At 42.0% G+C, this 16,491-nt stretch overlaps 1 protein-coding gene across 9 annotated transcripts; it reads right to left on the bottom strand.

The window, feature by feature from the left end:
* Window positions 1-1,632: 1,632 nt before the first annotated feature.
* On the bottom strand, window positions 1,633-15,759 carry LOC111565470 (gastrula zinc finger protein XlCGF26.1-like). Of its 9 annotated transcripts, none has more exons than XM_035946058.2 (5): window positions 14,945-15,748; window positions 7,114-7,215; window positions 4,433-6,220; window positions 2,687-2,821; window positions 1,633-2,385 (listed from the first exon to the last, which is right to left on the bottom strand). In XM_035946058.2, the coding sequence occupies exons 2-5, from the start codon at window positions 7,129-7,131 to the stop codon at window positions 2,281-2,283; spliced, it is 2,046 nt and encodes a 681-aa protein (XP_035801951.2). In that variant the 5' UTR covers window positions 7,132-7,215; window positions 14,945-15,748; the 3' UTR covers window positions 1,633-2,280. The 9 variants fall into 9 exon arrangements, with proteins under 9 accessions (XP_035801951.2, XP_023121311.2, XP_023121308.2 ...); XM_023265543.3 differs by having other exon boundaries at window positions 15,453-15,748; XM_023265540.3 differs by lacking the exon at window positions 7,114-7,215 and having other exon boundaries at window positions 15,453-15,748.
* Between the last annotated feature and the right edge of the window lie 732 nt (window positions 15,760-16,491).

Here is a 16,491-nt window from a genome sequence, read left to right as displayed (position 1 = left end):
AGGAGGAGAGACAGGGGGAGGAGGAGAGATGGGAGGAGGAGGAGGAGAGACAGTGGGAGGAGGAGGAGGAAGAGGAAAGGGAAGAGCAAGAGGGAAAGGAGGGGGAAAGAGGAAGAGGAGGAGGAGGAGGGTGGGGAAGAGGAGGAGAGGGAAGACCATGAGGGAAAGAAGGGGGCGGCGAGGGGGGAAAGCATGGAGGGAGAGCGAGAGGGGGAGGTAGAGGAGAGAGGAGAGAGGGGAGAAGCACAGCGAGGAAGCTTGGAGGGGGGGAGGTGAGAGAGGTTGGAGGTGTGGATGTGCTGTACCTGGAGCTGCAGTCTGACGTCCTCTGGAAACAGAAACAGAAATAACATTTCAAAATTACAGCCATAATAATTACTGTATCTTTAGCAATCTCATTCTCCGATAAAAAGTTTACTCTCCTTTTGCGCAACTTTAACGCTTCTTCTTCACATGCAAATTGTTCTTTCCTTTTTCTTAAGTTTAAAACTACTCTGTGCTGCATAATGAATAGTTGTAATATTGGAGTAATTTTACATGTTTGAACAAGAATGTTAAAGAAACTGAATGAAAGAGGAGAATGCAAGAAAAATCTTATATATTATTTGCCACTTTCAATACATTGGACTTTTTCAGCCCCAATAATTACTGATAAATATTATTTTTCAGGATTTTAACGTTTAATTCACCCTCTACCTGTGTTTCTATGTCAGGTTTGTGGTCTCAGCTGGATCCTGGAGGTCACCTGAAGATGATCCTCCACATCTGTCCTCCAGCTGTCCTCCTCCTGTCCTCCGTCCCAGTGAAAGAGAAACCATACTGATGGACGTCTGAAGCTAACCCTAACCCTGGACTGCTTTCCTGCCAACAGACACTTTTTTCTGTTTGTCTTTTTTGTTTCTGTCAAAACAAATATATTTAGTTTTCCATGTTTTAAAGCTGCTGTTATTCTACACTGATGTGTCGGGAAAACTCTCTGACATATTTAAAGCAGTGATTATATTCATTGTTGGTTCATTTTCTGGATGAATTAATCAGATATCTGGGCTCTAAAATGTCAGAAAATGTTCAATATGTGGATCAGAGTTTCCTCAAATGTCTGGTTTAGTCCAAAGATCTTCAGTTTACTGTCACAGAGTAAAGAAACCAGAAAATATCCACATTTAAGGAGCAGAAATCACAGAATTTAGACGGTTTTTAATCTAAAAACGACTCAAACTGATAATCATCAAAATATTTGGTGATTTATTAATTATGTCGACAACAAACTGATTAATGGTTGCAGCTCCAGGTGAAAGTAACTGAGTACTGTAGTTAAGGGTCATTTTAGTTACTTGTACTCGAGTATTTCCATTTTTTGACACACTTTAGAAATACTACACATTTTACTCCACTTTTTTAAAGAAAACTAAAATTCTGTTTTTATTAGAAAATAAATTGATCTTAATGATCAGAAAAAGCTGCTGATTGATTGATTAGTTGAACTAATCGATTGTTGCTGCTCTGGTGGAAAGTAACTAAGTACTTTTACTTAAGTACTACTTTGAGATGGGTTACATAGTTATATTTATTTCATTATACTTTGCAGAATTAATTCAATAATTCTCAGAAATCATAGAAATTATGAGGTAATTTTATAGATTTGAATAAAACTTTATTGATCCTTCAGGTGAAATCCACAAACAGCAGATAAAAAGTAATTAAATCATCTTAACTACAGTTTTAATATTTATTATTCTGCACAAAGAGAACATTTACTTTCAGCTCTTTCATCATATTTTGACATTGGAACTTGAGTAAAAATTCTTTCTAGACTGAGGTACTTTTACTTCTTATTCTACCTCTGCAGCTAAAATGTGTTTCTCCAAAAAAATAAAATAAAAAATCCATGAATTCAGTGAATAAAAACCCTCTAACTAGTCTTCATTGCAGCTGAATGTGAATTTTAAAATTGAATAGAAGCTGAATAACTTCAGACTTTACATGTTTTGTTTGAGTCTTGCTCCACCTACTGGATGGAAGACAGAATTACAGCTCAGACACCGGTTTAGATGATCAATAATAATAATAATAATAATAATAATAATAATAATAATAATAATAATAACATACAAATTTTGATCTCTCTGACTCCAAAATGATTAAAAACCTGTATAAAATGACCTTTCAGCCTTTTACATGCACAGAAATAGAAATTATGAGGTATTAAGAGGCATTAAAATAGCACAAAAAAACAACCATTTTATCAAAACTATTAACACTTCAGGCGAAGCTGATCCTTTAAAGTTTGTGGACGACTTCAGGAACTTGTACTGAACCCGGCACAGGGAAATCTTCTTGGCAGGCGTTCAGTTTGTGTCCAGTGTGCATATCTGTGTCGCTCTGCTTGGAAAACAAACGCACAAACACAGTGTAAGTCAAGGTTTCCTGCAGCATTGAAGAACTGATGCCTTGCCTGAAATACAGAGCAGCACTACTGACATGTGAAGACACTCTGACCCCACTTAGAAGGGAAAAACTTCTAAGTGGGGTGAAAACTCTTTACAGGCACTGTACTTGCTGATCCTTTATTTTTACTTTGTAGTAGAAATTAAAGAAACCTCAACAGAAAATAGAAATAGAGAGATGATTAAAACATGATTGACTAAGTGCAACATTAATGAAGACACGAAACAAGAGATTACACCTGAATTCTGTGGAGCCTGATCTCAAGGACTTTAAGTTTGTGGACGACTTCAGGAACTTGTACTGAACCCGGCACAGGGAAATCTTCTTGGCAGGCGTTCAGTTTGTGTCCAGTGTGCATATCTGTGCCGCTCTGCTTGGAAAACAAACACACAAACACAGTGGAAGTCAAGGTTTCCTGCAGCATTGAAGGACTGATGCCTTGCCTGAAATACAGAGCAGCACTACTGACATGTGAAGACACTTTGACCCCACTTAGAAAGGGAAAAACTTCTAAGTGGGGTGAAAACTCTTTACAGGCACTGTACTTGCTGATCCTTTATTTTTACTTTGTAGTAGAAATTAAAGAAACCTCATCAGAAAATAGAAATAGAGAGATGATTAAAACATGATTGATTGAGTGCAACATTAACGAAGACACTAAACAAGTCAAGGTTTCCTGCAGCATTGAAGAACTGATGCCTTGCCTGACATGCAGAGCAGCACTACTGACAACTGAAGACACTCTGACCTCTTGTAATTTAACATTCATTTGTCTGAGCTTCCAGAAAGATTAACACTCATATAGAAAGAAAATGGCTGCAGGGATTTAGACTAGGGATGCCTCGATGAAGTACTTTTGGCTCACACTCCATTAAATACTTAGCATCTGCTGATAGCGTATCCCTCCGTAATACACACATCAGCTATTGTAGATGAGCTGCAGTACCTAGTTGCACCACAGGGTGGCGCTTCTTGCCAGACCCTCAAGATTGTTCTGTGTTGGAAAGCACAGAGCATTGTGGAACCTTAGCTAATAAAGGAGCGCTGTGACAGAGACTTAGGCCTTGTCCACACATAGCAGGGTTTTTGTAAAAACGAATATACTGCCCCCTCCGTCTAGAAAAAAACTTACGTACACACCACCTCGTTTTTAGAAAAAAACTTCATCCACACCTAACCGCATAAGTGTGTTTTTAAGCACATTCATAAGCATGCTGGACCTTTAGGTGGCAGTAGTTCCCCAAATCCTAGCAAGGTGGTGGAGAATAACCGTCCTACACGTCTTCCTTCGCCTGTGTTGTTGAATGTGGAGCAGTATCTGGGCTTTTAAAAACAAGCAAATAAAAAGCGCCTGTATAAGAAACAGCGCCCAAAACCTTGTGAGAGCATCCATACTGTTACCGAATGTAAACACAGGTCGCATATGTGACGTAAGAACATATTTTGTCGCAGGCGGTGATGTTTCGAAACGCAAAACCCCGGTTACTGATGTCCACATGCAGACACATAAAACGGAGAATTCGCAAATCTTCACTTTGGTCGGAGTTTTTAAAAAGAATCGTTTTTGATGACGTAAATCTGCGTTTTCGTGTGGATGATAGGCCGAATCGTAGAAAAATAACTTCGTTTTGTGAGATACCGGGCTACGTGTGGACAAGGCCTTACATGAGGCTCACTGACATGAGGCCAGCAAGCAACTGACGAGTTAAGCTGGGTTTATATTTGCTAAATATCCAACATCCCAGTACAATATTTAACACTGATGTGATGTCTTTTCAACATTATGTGGTGAGAACAAGTTTGTGCTGATGTTCATCACGTCAGAATTCCCAATCTTACTTACATCCCCAGATTAACCTGGACCAAATTTCTGTGTCAAGACTGGCCACAGTTGTTCAAAACAGTATCACACTAAATTTCACAACATCCAAAATATCCAATGCATATTTGTGTGTACACTGTTGCTGAGACAACCTTTACATACCTTACTGTGACACTGATTGAATGCTTTCCTTCTGGTGTGGATCTGCTGGTGTTGTTTCAGGGAACCCAAAGTTTTAAAAGTCTTCTTACACTCGTCACATCTGTATGGTCTCTTCCTAGTGTGGACACATTGGTGAGCTCTGAGCTGTGCAATGTAGCTGTAGCCTTTCCCACACTGGTCACAAAGGTATGGTTTAACGCCGGTGTGGGTCACTTCATGAGCTTTTAACTGTGCATATTGTACAAATGGTTTGCCACAGTAATCACATGCATACACATCATATCCAGTGTGGATGCGTTGGTGATATTTTAGGCTCTGTTGGTGCTTGAAAGTTTTTTCACAGTAGTCACAGTGGTACCGCTTCCTACCAGAGTGGGGGCATTCATGGATCAACAACTGTTCATGTTGAGTAACAGTTTTCACACACTGATCACAGTTGAATGGTTCACCTCCGCTGTGAATGAGTTGATGGCTTCTTAATGACCTCTTGTGAGTAAAAGTCTTCCCACACTGATCACAGCTGAATCGTTTAACTCCACTGTGAATGAGTTGATGGCTTGTTAAATAACTCTTTTGAGCAAAAGTCTTCCCACACTGATCACAGCTGAATGCTCTAACTCCACTGTGAATGAGTTGATGGCTTGTTAATGAACTCTTGTGAGTAAAAGTCTTCCCACACTGATCACAGCTGAATAGTTTAACTCCGCTGTGAATGAGTTGATGGTTTGTTAATGACATCTTGTGAGTAAAAGTCTTCCCACACTCATCACAGCTGAATGCTCTAACTCCACTGTGAATGAGTTGATGGCTTGTTAATGACCTCTTATGAGTAAAAGTCTTCCCACACTGATCACAGCTGAATCGTTTAACTCCACTGTGAATGAGTTGATGTCTTGTTAATTGACTCTTGTGAGTAAAAGTCTTCCCACACTGATCACAGCTGAATCGTTTAACTCCACTGTGAAAGAGTTGATGGCTTGTTAATGACATCTTGTGAGTAAAAGTCTTCCCACACTGATCACAGCTGAATCGTTTAACTCCACTGTGAAGGAGTTGATGGCTTGTTAAATGACTCTTGTAAGTAAAAGTCTTCCCACACTGATCACAGCTGAATAGTTTAACTCCACTGTGAATGAGTTGATGTCTTGCTAATGACCTCTTGTGAGTAAAAGTCTTCCCACACTGATCACAGCTGAATCGTTTAACTCCACTGTGAATGAGTTGATGGCTTGTTAAATTACTCTTTTGAGTAAAAGTCTTCCCACACTGATCACAGCTGAATGTTCGAACTCCACTGTGAATGAGTTGATGGCTTGTTAAATGACTCTTTTGAGTACAAGTCTTCCCACACTGATCACAGCTGAATAGTTTAACTCCACTGTGAATGAGTTGATGTCTTGTTAAATGACTCTTTTGAGTAAAAGTCTTCCCACACTGATCACAGCTGAATAGTTTAACTCCACTGTGAATGAGTTGATGGCTTGTTAATGACCACTTGTGAGTAAAAGTCTTCCCACACTGATCACAGCTGAATAGTTTAACTCCACTGTGAATGAATTGATGTCTTGTTAAATGACTCTTGGAAGTAAAAGTCTTCGTACAATGATCACAACTGAACGGTTTGTCCACAGTGTGAATACGCTGGTGAATTCTTAGCTTTGTTGCTGTGATAAAAGTCTTGCTGCATTGCTCACAACTGAGTGATTCATCTCTGGTTGTTGTTGTTGGGGAACCATTGTTTTCCTCTGCAGATTTCTGATGTCTCACTCCATTGCTGTTTTCATGCTTCTGTAGCAATAGACAAAGACACAAAAAAAGGCAGTGATTTAAATGCAACTGTGAAACAAGAAAAGCACTCAGAGCGCAGTACTCCGCCAAGGCTGCTCAGTCTTTGTATCATTTCTGACAGATAAAATTCATAAAAATTTACCTTGGGCTGAGCAGAGTGTTGTGCATGTGTACATTATGTATGGATACAGAATTGCGTGACATAAATGTAAATGTAGTGGGCGACGGGAATTGATGGGACTTGGAAACACCCTCACACCCTTTAATCAACTGTTCTTTGGATGGTTTCCGACAGATAAGTCCCGATAGCTCCGCAGCGGTCGATTTTTAGAAGGATCGCATTGCTCTCTTTCGTTACTCTGGCATTTAACAAATAGATATAATTTTGGAAATCCTAAATGACCTAAAACAGGAGGCGCGTCGTTTGATTTAATGTCAGACACTGTTGAAAAAAAAACTCCATAAAACAAGGTTATGTGTTATTTTATACAGTGTCAGTAAATTTCTGGGTTCAACTGTCTGAATTTCTTGCCAAGGATAAAGGCCTGCAAACTCGCAATGCTCAAAAGTATTATTCTCTACCAAAGAAAATGCTGCTTCTTACCTTCCTGAACACCTGGCTTGAACAACAAGACTTTTTGTGTGTTACTTATCTACGTCACCATGCAACACATTTGCGTAATGTTTTACTAGCAGTTTGTTTGGCCTTAAACAAAAAAATAAACAGCTTCCTAGCTGTCCACCATTTTATCCTCAGTTGAGCTGCCTTTGCAGAGCTACATCTTTCCAGCCAACGTTACCTGGCTTTGTTTGGATCATCTATCCAACTTGAGCAACTTTAGACATTCCAAATACAAAATTAATGACTGATATTACAGTGATATGTTTCTCACTTTTTGTGAAGAATCCATTTTTCCTCCGCTGTTGAGCTCAGACAAAATGGCTGACAATGTTCCTCTGCTCCTTCGTCAGACTCTCCTTCTCCTGCCAATCATCTGTGACATCAAACACATCTTAATTAGGATACCGCTCTATACGCAAGTGTCAGAGTGTCCTGTATGTTCATCAGCCAACACAGAGGACAGATTACAACTCAATAGTTGACTTTTAGCTCTTTTCAATTTCACCTAAAACTGATACAAGTGAATTTAAACTGTTAAAAATAAGGAACATAGACAGAAAACAGGCATGGAAAAAGAGAATAAAGAGAATATAAAGATGCTACTGCAAGTGATTCAAGACAGAAATGCTGGTAGAAAACTGCTGTAAGTTCCGGATTGTATTTTACTGCTAAGTTACCCTCAATAAAGCCATTTATTTCTACTTCAGTATATAGGCAGCTCTCACTCTCTGTTCTTTGTACTCTCCCATAGACTGCTTTGCACTCTGTGTCACCTGTACCTTCAGAGCTCTGAATAAAAGAACAAAACACAGCTTGGATTCCTCTGATTTATTGCAAAGAACAAAAAGGTTTTGCCTCCACAACAGCTTATGAAAATTATTATATTTGATGATTGAATGTTCTTATTCATTGTAATACTGTGTGATGTGTGCTAAAAGAGGAACAAGGACACAAGCTGCTTGCACAGGAATTTGAAGGGTAAGAAACCACCTGCCTGTAGCGACCTAGAGACAACACATACCAAGATGTGTAATTCATGTTTATGTGTCTGTACAAAAGCTGTGCTATTTTCACCCTTCGCCAGTCACTTGTTCAAACTGTGTTCTGTGCATGTTGATTCCTTGCCGCAAGTAAAACTTTGCTTTGACTTGAGACCAGTATTAATTTGGAGAGGTCAGGACTGGACTAAAGAATTTTCCTGACACAGATGTACGTCAGAGCTCTGAAACTTTAAACTTCCTTTATTTACACGTGATATTGAGGAAGTGCATCGAGGTCTGTTACTGTCTCATAATGAAGGAGACGTGGAAATCTCTTCTCTTTCTTGGGCCAAATAAAAGTGGAATTAATGTTACTGACTAAATATTCTCTGAGAAAAATACCAACAGAATAATCCATGTTCTAATCTGTGTTCCATCAAGTGCAGCACCAGCAGTGTAAACAGACTGGACAGCAAATCAGGAACAACGACAAAAACATACTGATGCTTTCTCTGCATCACCAACTGAACGCATGTAGGTTCCCATGGCAACACAACTCAGACAGTGTGTGACACGGTAACTGCACGGCTTCATTCAGTGGGACAACTAACATACAGCTCACAGTGAGCTAGCTGTGCACCGTTACCATGGTGACCTACACTGTAAAATATTTTAAGCCAGTTACACTTAGAAATGAAAGTTCACCTGCTGCCTTAAAAATGTGAGCAAACTCAACTTGAAAGTAACCATTGTTTCAACTCAAACTCTTAAGTTATACAAGTTGTTTAACTAATGAGTTTGTATTTTCTTTTTTTGTCTGCATTCATTCCCATTGTTTAACTCCACAAAAGAGGTGTCAACATTACATGAGATTGATGCATATTTTAGGCTTGCAGCCAAATATTTTAATATTTAGTGCATGTGTGTGACCATCACCAGCCCTCCCTGAAAGCTAAGCAGATATTCTTTATTAGAATTCGCTATTATGAGCCAGGGAGGGCAGTGCTACACCCCCGAAGCCCAGAACAGCAATCACGGCAAGACAGGGCCAAGCCAACAGGGCACCCCTTCCCCCCTGGCCACAGGAGACAAAGGGCGGCACCCCCAGAGAGCCACCGGGGCCACCGTGAACCACGCGGACCCGGAGAACAAGAGGGAGCAGCTACCGACACCCCCAGCGCGCCAAGACCGACCCAGGCGGCCCGGGGCACGAGGACCCACCCGCCGCCCAAACCTCAACCCCGCCCACGCCAGCCCCCACCAAACCCCCCACCTCGAACGCCCTCCCCCACCCCCAGCCACAGCAACACAGATGATGGTCTACCCCCGCCACCCCATAGCCATAAGGGGGCCGGGTCCCACCAGCGAGGCCATATCAGTGAAACCCCCCCATTACTCCCTATTAATATGTCTCCCGATCCCAGACTGGAGACATTGTCCCTGCATGGTGATAGTGTAACCCTGAGTGTCATGTGGTGCATTAAAAGTGGGGACGCTGGGCGAGGCATCAAGGGGGCAGGCCAGAGGACCACAGAGGATGGCTACTCTGCAGCCTACCCTGACCCAAGATCTCCGAGCCATCCCAGACCTACCCCCAAGGTGTGAGTGTGTGTAGTGCATTAAAAAGAAAAGAAATTAGAGAGCAGGGGAGGCAAAAAAAGAGGGTGATGGGGAAGAGACAAGGCCGTAAAGCCCTGCCACCCGCCCCACCACAGAGCCCATCGTTCACGCCCCCACCTGCTCTCAGGGCCCTAACTGTCGTGTCCATATATGTGCCTAAGAGTAACTATATACAGTGACGTGTGAAGTATGTGAAGTGCACAGTAAGAGGCAGTCTGGTGTGGATCTGGCCCATGAGGACAGGGCAGCAGGGGAGACAGGTAGTAAGACCACCGGTACTGATGCAGAGGGCCCCCAGAGCCCGGAGGCAAGAGGCCAAGGTGGGCCCACATGAACCTGACCGGCCCAGCCATCACCACAACTCCCGGAAGTCGCAGCGCTAGAGCAGCGCCCTGGCAGACGCCATAGCCCCACCATGGGCCAGCCGCACGCAGCACCCTGCCCCGGAGGGAGGACCAGGCCGCACCACCAGGAAGCAAGGGCCATGAGCCCCCATGCCCACCCCGGAGCCGGCACGTCCAGGATGCAGGGCGCCCACCCCGCAGCATCACCGAGACCCCACCCACCCCACCACACCCCAGGCCGGACAGAAGCCCCCAGCCAGCAGAAACTGATCTCCAGTGGCGGCACATAGGCAACTACCAAGGCCTGTGCCCAGATGAGCCAGAACCACCCCCCCAGAGAAACCACCCGGCCCCCATGCCAGACCCCCAGGCAGCGGAGGGCCCCAGGCCCCCCCAGGGGAGGGAGAGGGGCGAGGACGAGCGGCCAGGCAGGACAGGAGGGAGGAGGAGGGAAGCAGAGCGGGAAGGGACAGGGGAGCGACGGAAGGGCCGACCCACCCCAAACCCCAGGGCCAGCCAGGGCGCCCCAGAAGAGACCAGCCGCCGCCACCCTCAAGGCCCCAGGAGAGCGCACAGACCCAGCAGACCCAAGGCTCAAACAGAGAGACACCGGGGACACCCACCCCCAGGCAGAGGGGCCTGAGCCACGCTGGCCCCGCAGAGCCAGAGAGCGACCCCAAGAGCAATAGAGAAAGGACACCACCAGTGCATGCACATGGCCTTGAAGCCCATGGTGCCATCCTTCTTAAAAAGGTAGAGGATTAATAAACTGAAATAAAGCAGACAAAAGTCAGACCATACACACAGACAGAATAAGTATTACAATTTTATGAGGGGAGTGACATACGCCCACATACAAGCGGAGGCTATAGATTAATATTTATTGATTTAATAAATGGAGACCATTTTTCTTTAAAGGAGTCCAATTGTTTTTTTCTGATAGCACATATTCTCTCAAGTGAAATGTGTTCTTTGAGGAGGTTCAGCCAATGGATGATGTTGAGGGCTTTCTTATCTTTCCAGTTAACTAAAATAGTTTTTTTGACAATGGCGATAGCTGCAAGTGTGGGTTGGATATGAATGTCTGGTAGGGCTGTTTGCGTTAGATTGCCAATTAGGCAAACGTTCGGGGAAGTCCAAAATATTGGAGAGTTTCTGTGTGATTGTTACCCAGAATTGATAGACAGGTGTACATAGCCAAAGAGCGTGGAAGTAAGTGTCAGTCATGTTTTGGGTGCATTGCGTACATGTGTCTGAGTGCGAGAAGCCCATTTTATACAGTTTATATTGCGTTATATGTGTTCTGTGAAGCACCTTAAATTGGATCAATTGTAAGTTGGTGTTTTTTGTCATTTTAAATGTGTTTTCACAGATCTGGGTCCAAAAATCAGAGTCAAAAGATTTGGATACGTCTTTTTCCCATTTTTGAGTTGGTAGGTGTATAGAGTCTGTCTTTGAAAGTAAACTATAAACTTTTGAGACATTCTTCTTATTTCTTGGAGACAGTTTCACAATGTATTTGACAAATTCAGGTGGCTGTAAATCCGTTGGCTGTAAAGTAGTCTGAAGCAATGGAATTCTACTTGTAATCGTCTTCTTTACCTGTAGGTACTGAAGAAAATTTCCATTTCTTATTTCAAATGTTTGGAATAAGTTTATATATGTCCTAAATATGTTATCATCAAGAAGGTGATGGAGGTGGGTGACTCCTCTCTCTGCCCATGTGCTGAAATAAAGAGCTATTTTGTTGTTTGCAAAATCAGGGTTGTGCCAGACTGGGGAGAGTATACTGGGTTTTAACTGGGAGCCTGTGACTTCCAGTGGTGGAAGGTGGAAGCGATCATAGGGTTCTTGAAGCAGGAGTGATGTTTAAGGGCAGAAGTGATAAATGGAAGTTCAGAGATTTTGATCTGGTTACAATCCAACTGTTCTAGTTCCAGCCAGGAGTTATATTCTTCATGTGGATGTATCCATTTGGTGGGATATGGTATTTGGTTGGCTAAATAATAATACATGAAGTTGGGAGCCTCCAGTCCCCCTTTGGGATTATTCTTCTGGAGGGTAGTCAAACTGATTTTAGCCTTTTTATTCTTTGAGTAGAATTTACCAATAGCAGAGTCTAACGATAGGAACCACTTTGATGTGGGTTTAAATGCAATCATGGAGAAGAAATAGTTGATTTTAGGTAATATTTTCATTTTGACTGTAGCTATTCATCCCAAAAGGGAGATAGGGAGGTTGTTCCAACGCCTCAGATCATCACAGACTTTGTCCAAAAGTGGAGTGAAGTCAGGTGAACTAGTTCTGAGAGTTTGGAGGAAATATTTATGCCCAGATATCTGATGTTGCCAGTAGGAAAAGAATAATGCGAGTTTTGGACTGCGGGATTCCACGAGTTTTTGTTAAAGGTAATATAATTGATTCTGACCAGTTGACGGAGTAGTCTGAAAGACGCGAGAAGGTTGTGATGAGGTTGAATACTTCCTTCACTGAAGTTTTGGGTTCTTGTAGATAAAGTAAAATGTCATCTGCGTATAGGTTAATTTTATGTTCAGACTCCAGAGCGCAGATACCTTTGATATCGGTGTTCTGGCGTACAGCTGTTGCTAATAGTTCGATAAAGATCGCAAACAATAAGGGCGAGAGTGGGCATCCCTGTCTTGTTCCCCTTTGCAGACTGAAGCTTTGTGATGTGATCCCATTAGTGGTGACTGTAGCCTTGGGTGAGTTGTACAGAGCTGATACCCACTGGATAAACGATTCTCCGAAGCCAAATTTGTGGAGCACAGCGAAGAGAAAGGACCAATTAACTTTGTCAAAGGGTTTTTTTCTGCGTCCAGTGACATAACAATAGCTTCTTTGTTGTGGTGTTGCGTCAAAGAGATTAGATTTAGAAGTCTTCTGATATTGTTGGTGGAGTGTCGGCCATTTATAAATCCTGTTTGATCGCTGTGAATTATTGATGGGATGATTTTCTCCAGCCTGGAGGTGAGAGCTTTTGAGATAATTTTGATGTCGGTGTTGATTAGTGACAGAGGTCGATAGCTGGAAGGAAGCGTAGGAGCTTTGTCTGGTTTCAATAATAATTTAATTGCAGCTGTATTCATGTGCAGACTGATATAACCATTATTTTTAATCTCTGTCACTGTCCTGAAGAAAAGGGGTGCTAACATTGACCAGAAATGTTCAAGAACTTCAGCAGGGAAACCATCAGGACCAGGTGCCTTGCCTGCTGGCATACTGTCTAATGCACATTGTAATTCTTTGATAGTCAATGGAGCATCTAATATGTCTCTGTAATTTGACGTTAGTTCGGGCATGTTTAGATTGTCGAGAAAATTATGAATATCTTCTTTGTTTGGGTTAACTGTTGCTGAGTATAAACTCCGGTAATAAATATAGAAGGTCTGGTTGATTTCCTGAGGTGGCTGAGTATATTTTCCTGAGGGATCCTGAATTGCTGTTATGAAGGATTTTTCTTTATTGTGCTGGAGTTGGTTCAACAGAAATTTTCCTGATTTATTATTGTGTTCAAAATCATTATATCTTAGCTGTTGTAATAAAAACTCTGTTTTCTTGGATAAGATATTATTGAGGTTTAGTTTGCATTTTGTAGTTCGGACCATAATTGATCACTTGGATTTATTGCATAATTCTCTGTAAGTTGTTTAATTTTTTCTTCAGTTTCTTTCTCTGTTTGTAGATCTTTTTTTTTCTTGTACGAGGAGGATGATATTATTTTACCTCTGATTACGGCCTTTCCAGTTTCCCAAAGCAAAGATGGAGATAAATCATTAGATTCATTGTTTTTTAGAAAGTCTGCCCACTCACTCCTTATTACTCGATCAAATTCTGGGTCTTTGAGTAGAGAGATGTTGAGGTGCCAAGTCTGAGGAGGTTTAGGGATGGAATCTGCAGGCTGAGAGACATTGGTGCATGGTCGCTGATAATGATTGGGTGGATTGTAGTGGTAACTTTATGTGCGAAAGAGTTATTTGAGAGGAAAAAGTCAATTCTTGAAAATGTGTGGTGCACCGGAGAGAAAAACATATAGTCCCTCTGTAGGGTTTTTGAGTCTCCAGATGTCGTCTAATCCAAAATCTTTCATATAATCATGTATGACTTTAACTGACTGTGATTGTTTTGCATGTATTGGACTATTAGATCAATCTACTGAAGGGTTTAAAACTATGTTGAAGTCTCCACCGATAATAGTTGTTGAGGAAGCAGATAAGTCTGCTAAGTGAGAAAATACTGTGTGAAAGAAGGCTGGATCGTCATTATTCGGAGCATAGAGGTTTGCAATAGAATATAATTGATTAAAGATTGTTGCCTGGATAATAATATATCTGCCCTCTGAGTCCATTACTGTACTGTTTAAAGTAAATGGTACTCTTTTATGGACTAGAATGGAGACCCCTCTTTGTCTGCTGTTATAACAAGATGAAAATACTATAATTCGAGTCTGATAGAGATTTTTCTTCAGACTGTATTAAATGCATTTCTTGGAGAAGCAAAATATCTGCTTGTAATTTAGAGACATAGTCCATGATTTTAACTCTTTTTGTTTGTGAGTGTATGCCATGAACATTCCAGGCTACGATATTAAACTTGAACATAGAGAGAGAAGATGTTCTGTCACTGAGTATGTAGCAATGTAATATAACATCTGTGTGTGTCCTTGTGAGCTGTCTGTTGCTGTCTGTGAGCTGTGGGTGTTGGAGAGAGATGTATACAGCAGGTCAGGATCTATATATACATTATGTAATAGCACATCATTGCCTGAAAAACTATCAACAAACACATTATAAAACATACAGGCACAATAAACATGGGGGGTACATAGGGTGTGAGTGAGAGTGTGGGGGGTGAGTGTGTGAGAGGGGGAGAGGGCTAAAGGGAGACATATAGAGAGGGAGAATAGTAGAAGGAGGAGGGGGTTCTCCAGTGGGGAGTGTAGATTAGGAGAGTGAGACATTTACACGTGGGAGATTAATTTTTTGATTACATTTTATAGCATAAATTACGAAGTGATATATTAAGCATTTAAGCCAGTTTTTGTTTTGTTTTTTTTAGAAGAGCCAGGTGGTAATGGAGGGTTCCCGAAATAGCTGCCCATCTATGTACAGTTTGTCCACAACCAGTGCAGTTCGTTTACCTTTCTGTCTGTGTTCTTTCATGATGGGGTATAATACTTTGCGCCTCTAGTTGATTTCCCTGGGAAATTGGTCGTTCATCCCGAACGCCCGTCCTTTGCTCCTTACGAGCACTTTCTGCTGGAGGTGCTCGAACTTTGATGATAGGACGGTGTCGGTTTCCTCCTCGGGGTCCGAGCCGGTGGACGCGGTGGAAAGTGATGTTTTTAACAGCTTCCGCAGGGATTTTAAGCGCCGACACCATAAAGTTTTTAACAAGGGTCTCTGGATTATCCGGTGTGGACTCAGGGATACCAGAAAAGATCAGGTTGTCCCGCATGCTCCTCGACTAGATGTCCAGGACGGTCTCCCTCAGGGTTTTGTTCTCTTTTTTAAGTGTACTCACTTCTGACTCTACAGGTCCTCTATCTGCTGGTGGGTGAACTCCAGGCTTGCTTTCAGGTCCTTTATCTCCTGGTGAAGCAAACAAAGGATGTCGAGCTTCTTGTTAATAGACTAGAGAACACTTACCTGGATATCCGTGATCTCCAAGTCTTGTGTGTCTGACGAGGAGTCTGCTTTCTTCCTCTTGTTCGGGTTGGCGGAGTTGGCGTCTTCCATGGTGCACCGGACGAAGTAGTCGTCAATAAAGTTCTCAAGGTCTTCCACTGTGAGCACTACCGGGTCCGATCTTGAGCAGGCTATTTAGATAGGTTGTTGTTTTTTTCTAATATAAATACGTCGAGACAACGGCGATTTGTTTAGTTCTCGTCTAGCAGCTGGGAGCCACCATGTTGAATTACGTCACTCTCACTGAATCTCGCGATCTCACAGCATCTCGCGATCTCCTGCTGCTTTAAAATGTGAGCAAACTAAACTTGAAAGTAACCATTGTTTCAAGTCAAACTCTTAAGTTATACAAGTTGTTTAACTTTTCAAAGTTTTTTCAAGTTCAAACTTTATTTTAACAACGATGCTCATGCAAGTTGTCTGTGAATGACAAAGAACAGTGCAGAATTACACTAACTTCAGACTTACAATGTAATTTTTGCAACAAGAAAAAAAAACAGTGATGCTGCTTTCTCAAGAAGTAACACAGCAAATCAGAAAAAGCTTTCCTTCAGGGAGGCCTCACAGGTACCCTTTTCAGTTTACAAACGAAACCTTAGTAGCTTGTTTCTGACTCCATGTATCCTGGCTGAACAGTGGCCAGGTTTTATTTTCATGACGACCCTTTGCATGAATTTAAATGAGTATTTCATCTCAGAAGGATACTCCAGATTCAGGCAGTAGATTGTCCCCATCAGCATAGCAAAACCAGTGGCCACATCTCTTACGTCAGCAAGAATGATGGTCTCCTTTACCACAACAGCCACATTGGGAATGCATCATGCAGAACGCCTTCATGTCCAATGAGAAGTCCGACACGCATTCCCTTTATTAAGATGTGCAGGGTTTCACCATGAACCTGAAACAATTGGACAAATGAAATCATTATTTTGTTGGATGTAACTCAGAAAAATAATGTTACTAATAAGTTGACACTAAATTGGCAAAACTTATTCATGAC

The sequence above is a fragment of the Amphiprion ocellaris genome, chromosome 12 (genome assembly GCF_022539595.1).
Source record: "Amphiprion ocellaris isolate individual 3 ecotype Okinawa chromosome 12, ASM2253959v1, whole genome shotgun sequence".
NCBI lineage: Eukaryota > Metazoa > Chordata > Actinopteri > Pomacentridae > Amphiprion > Amphiprion ocellaris.
This window is presented reverse-complemented; position numbering and strand designations above follow the sequence as displayed.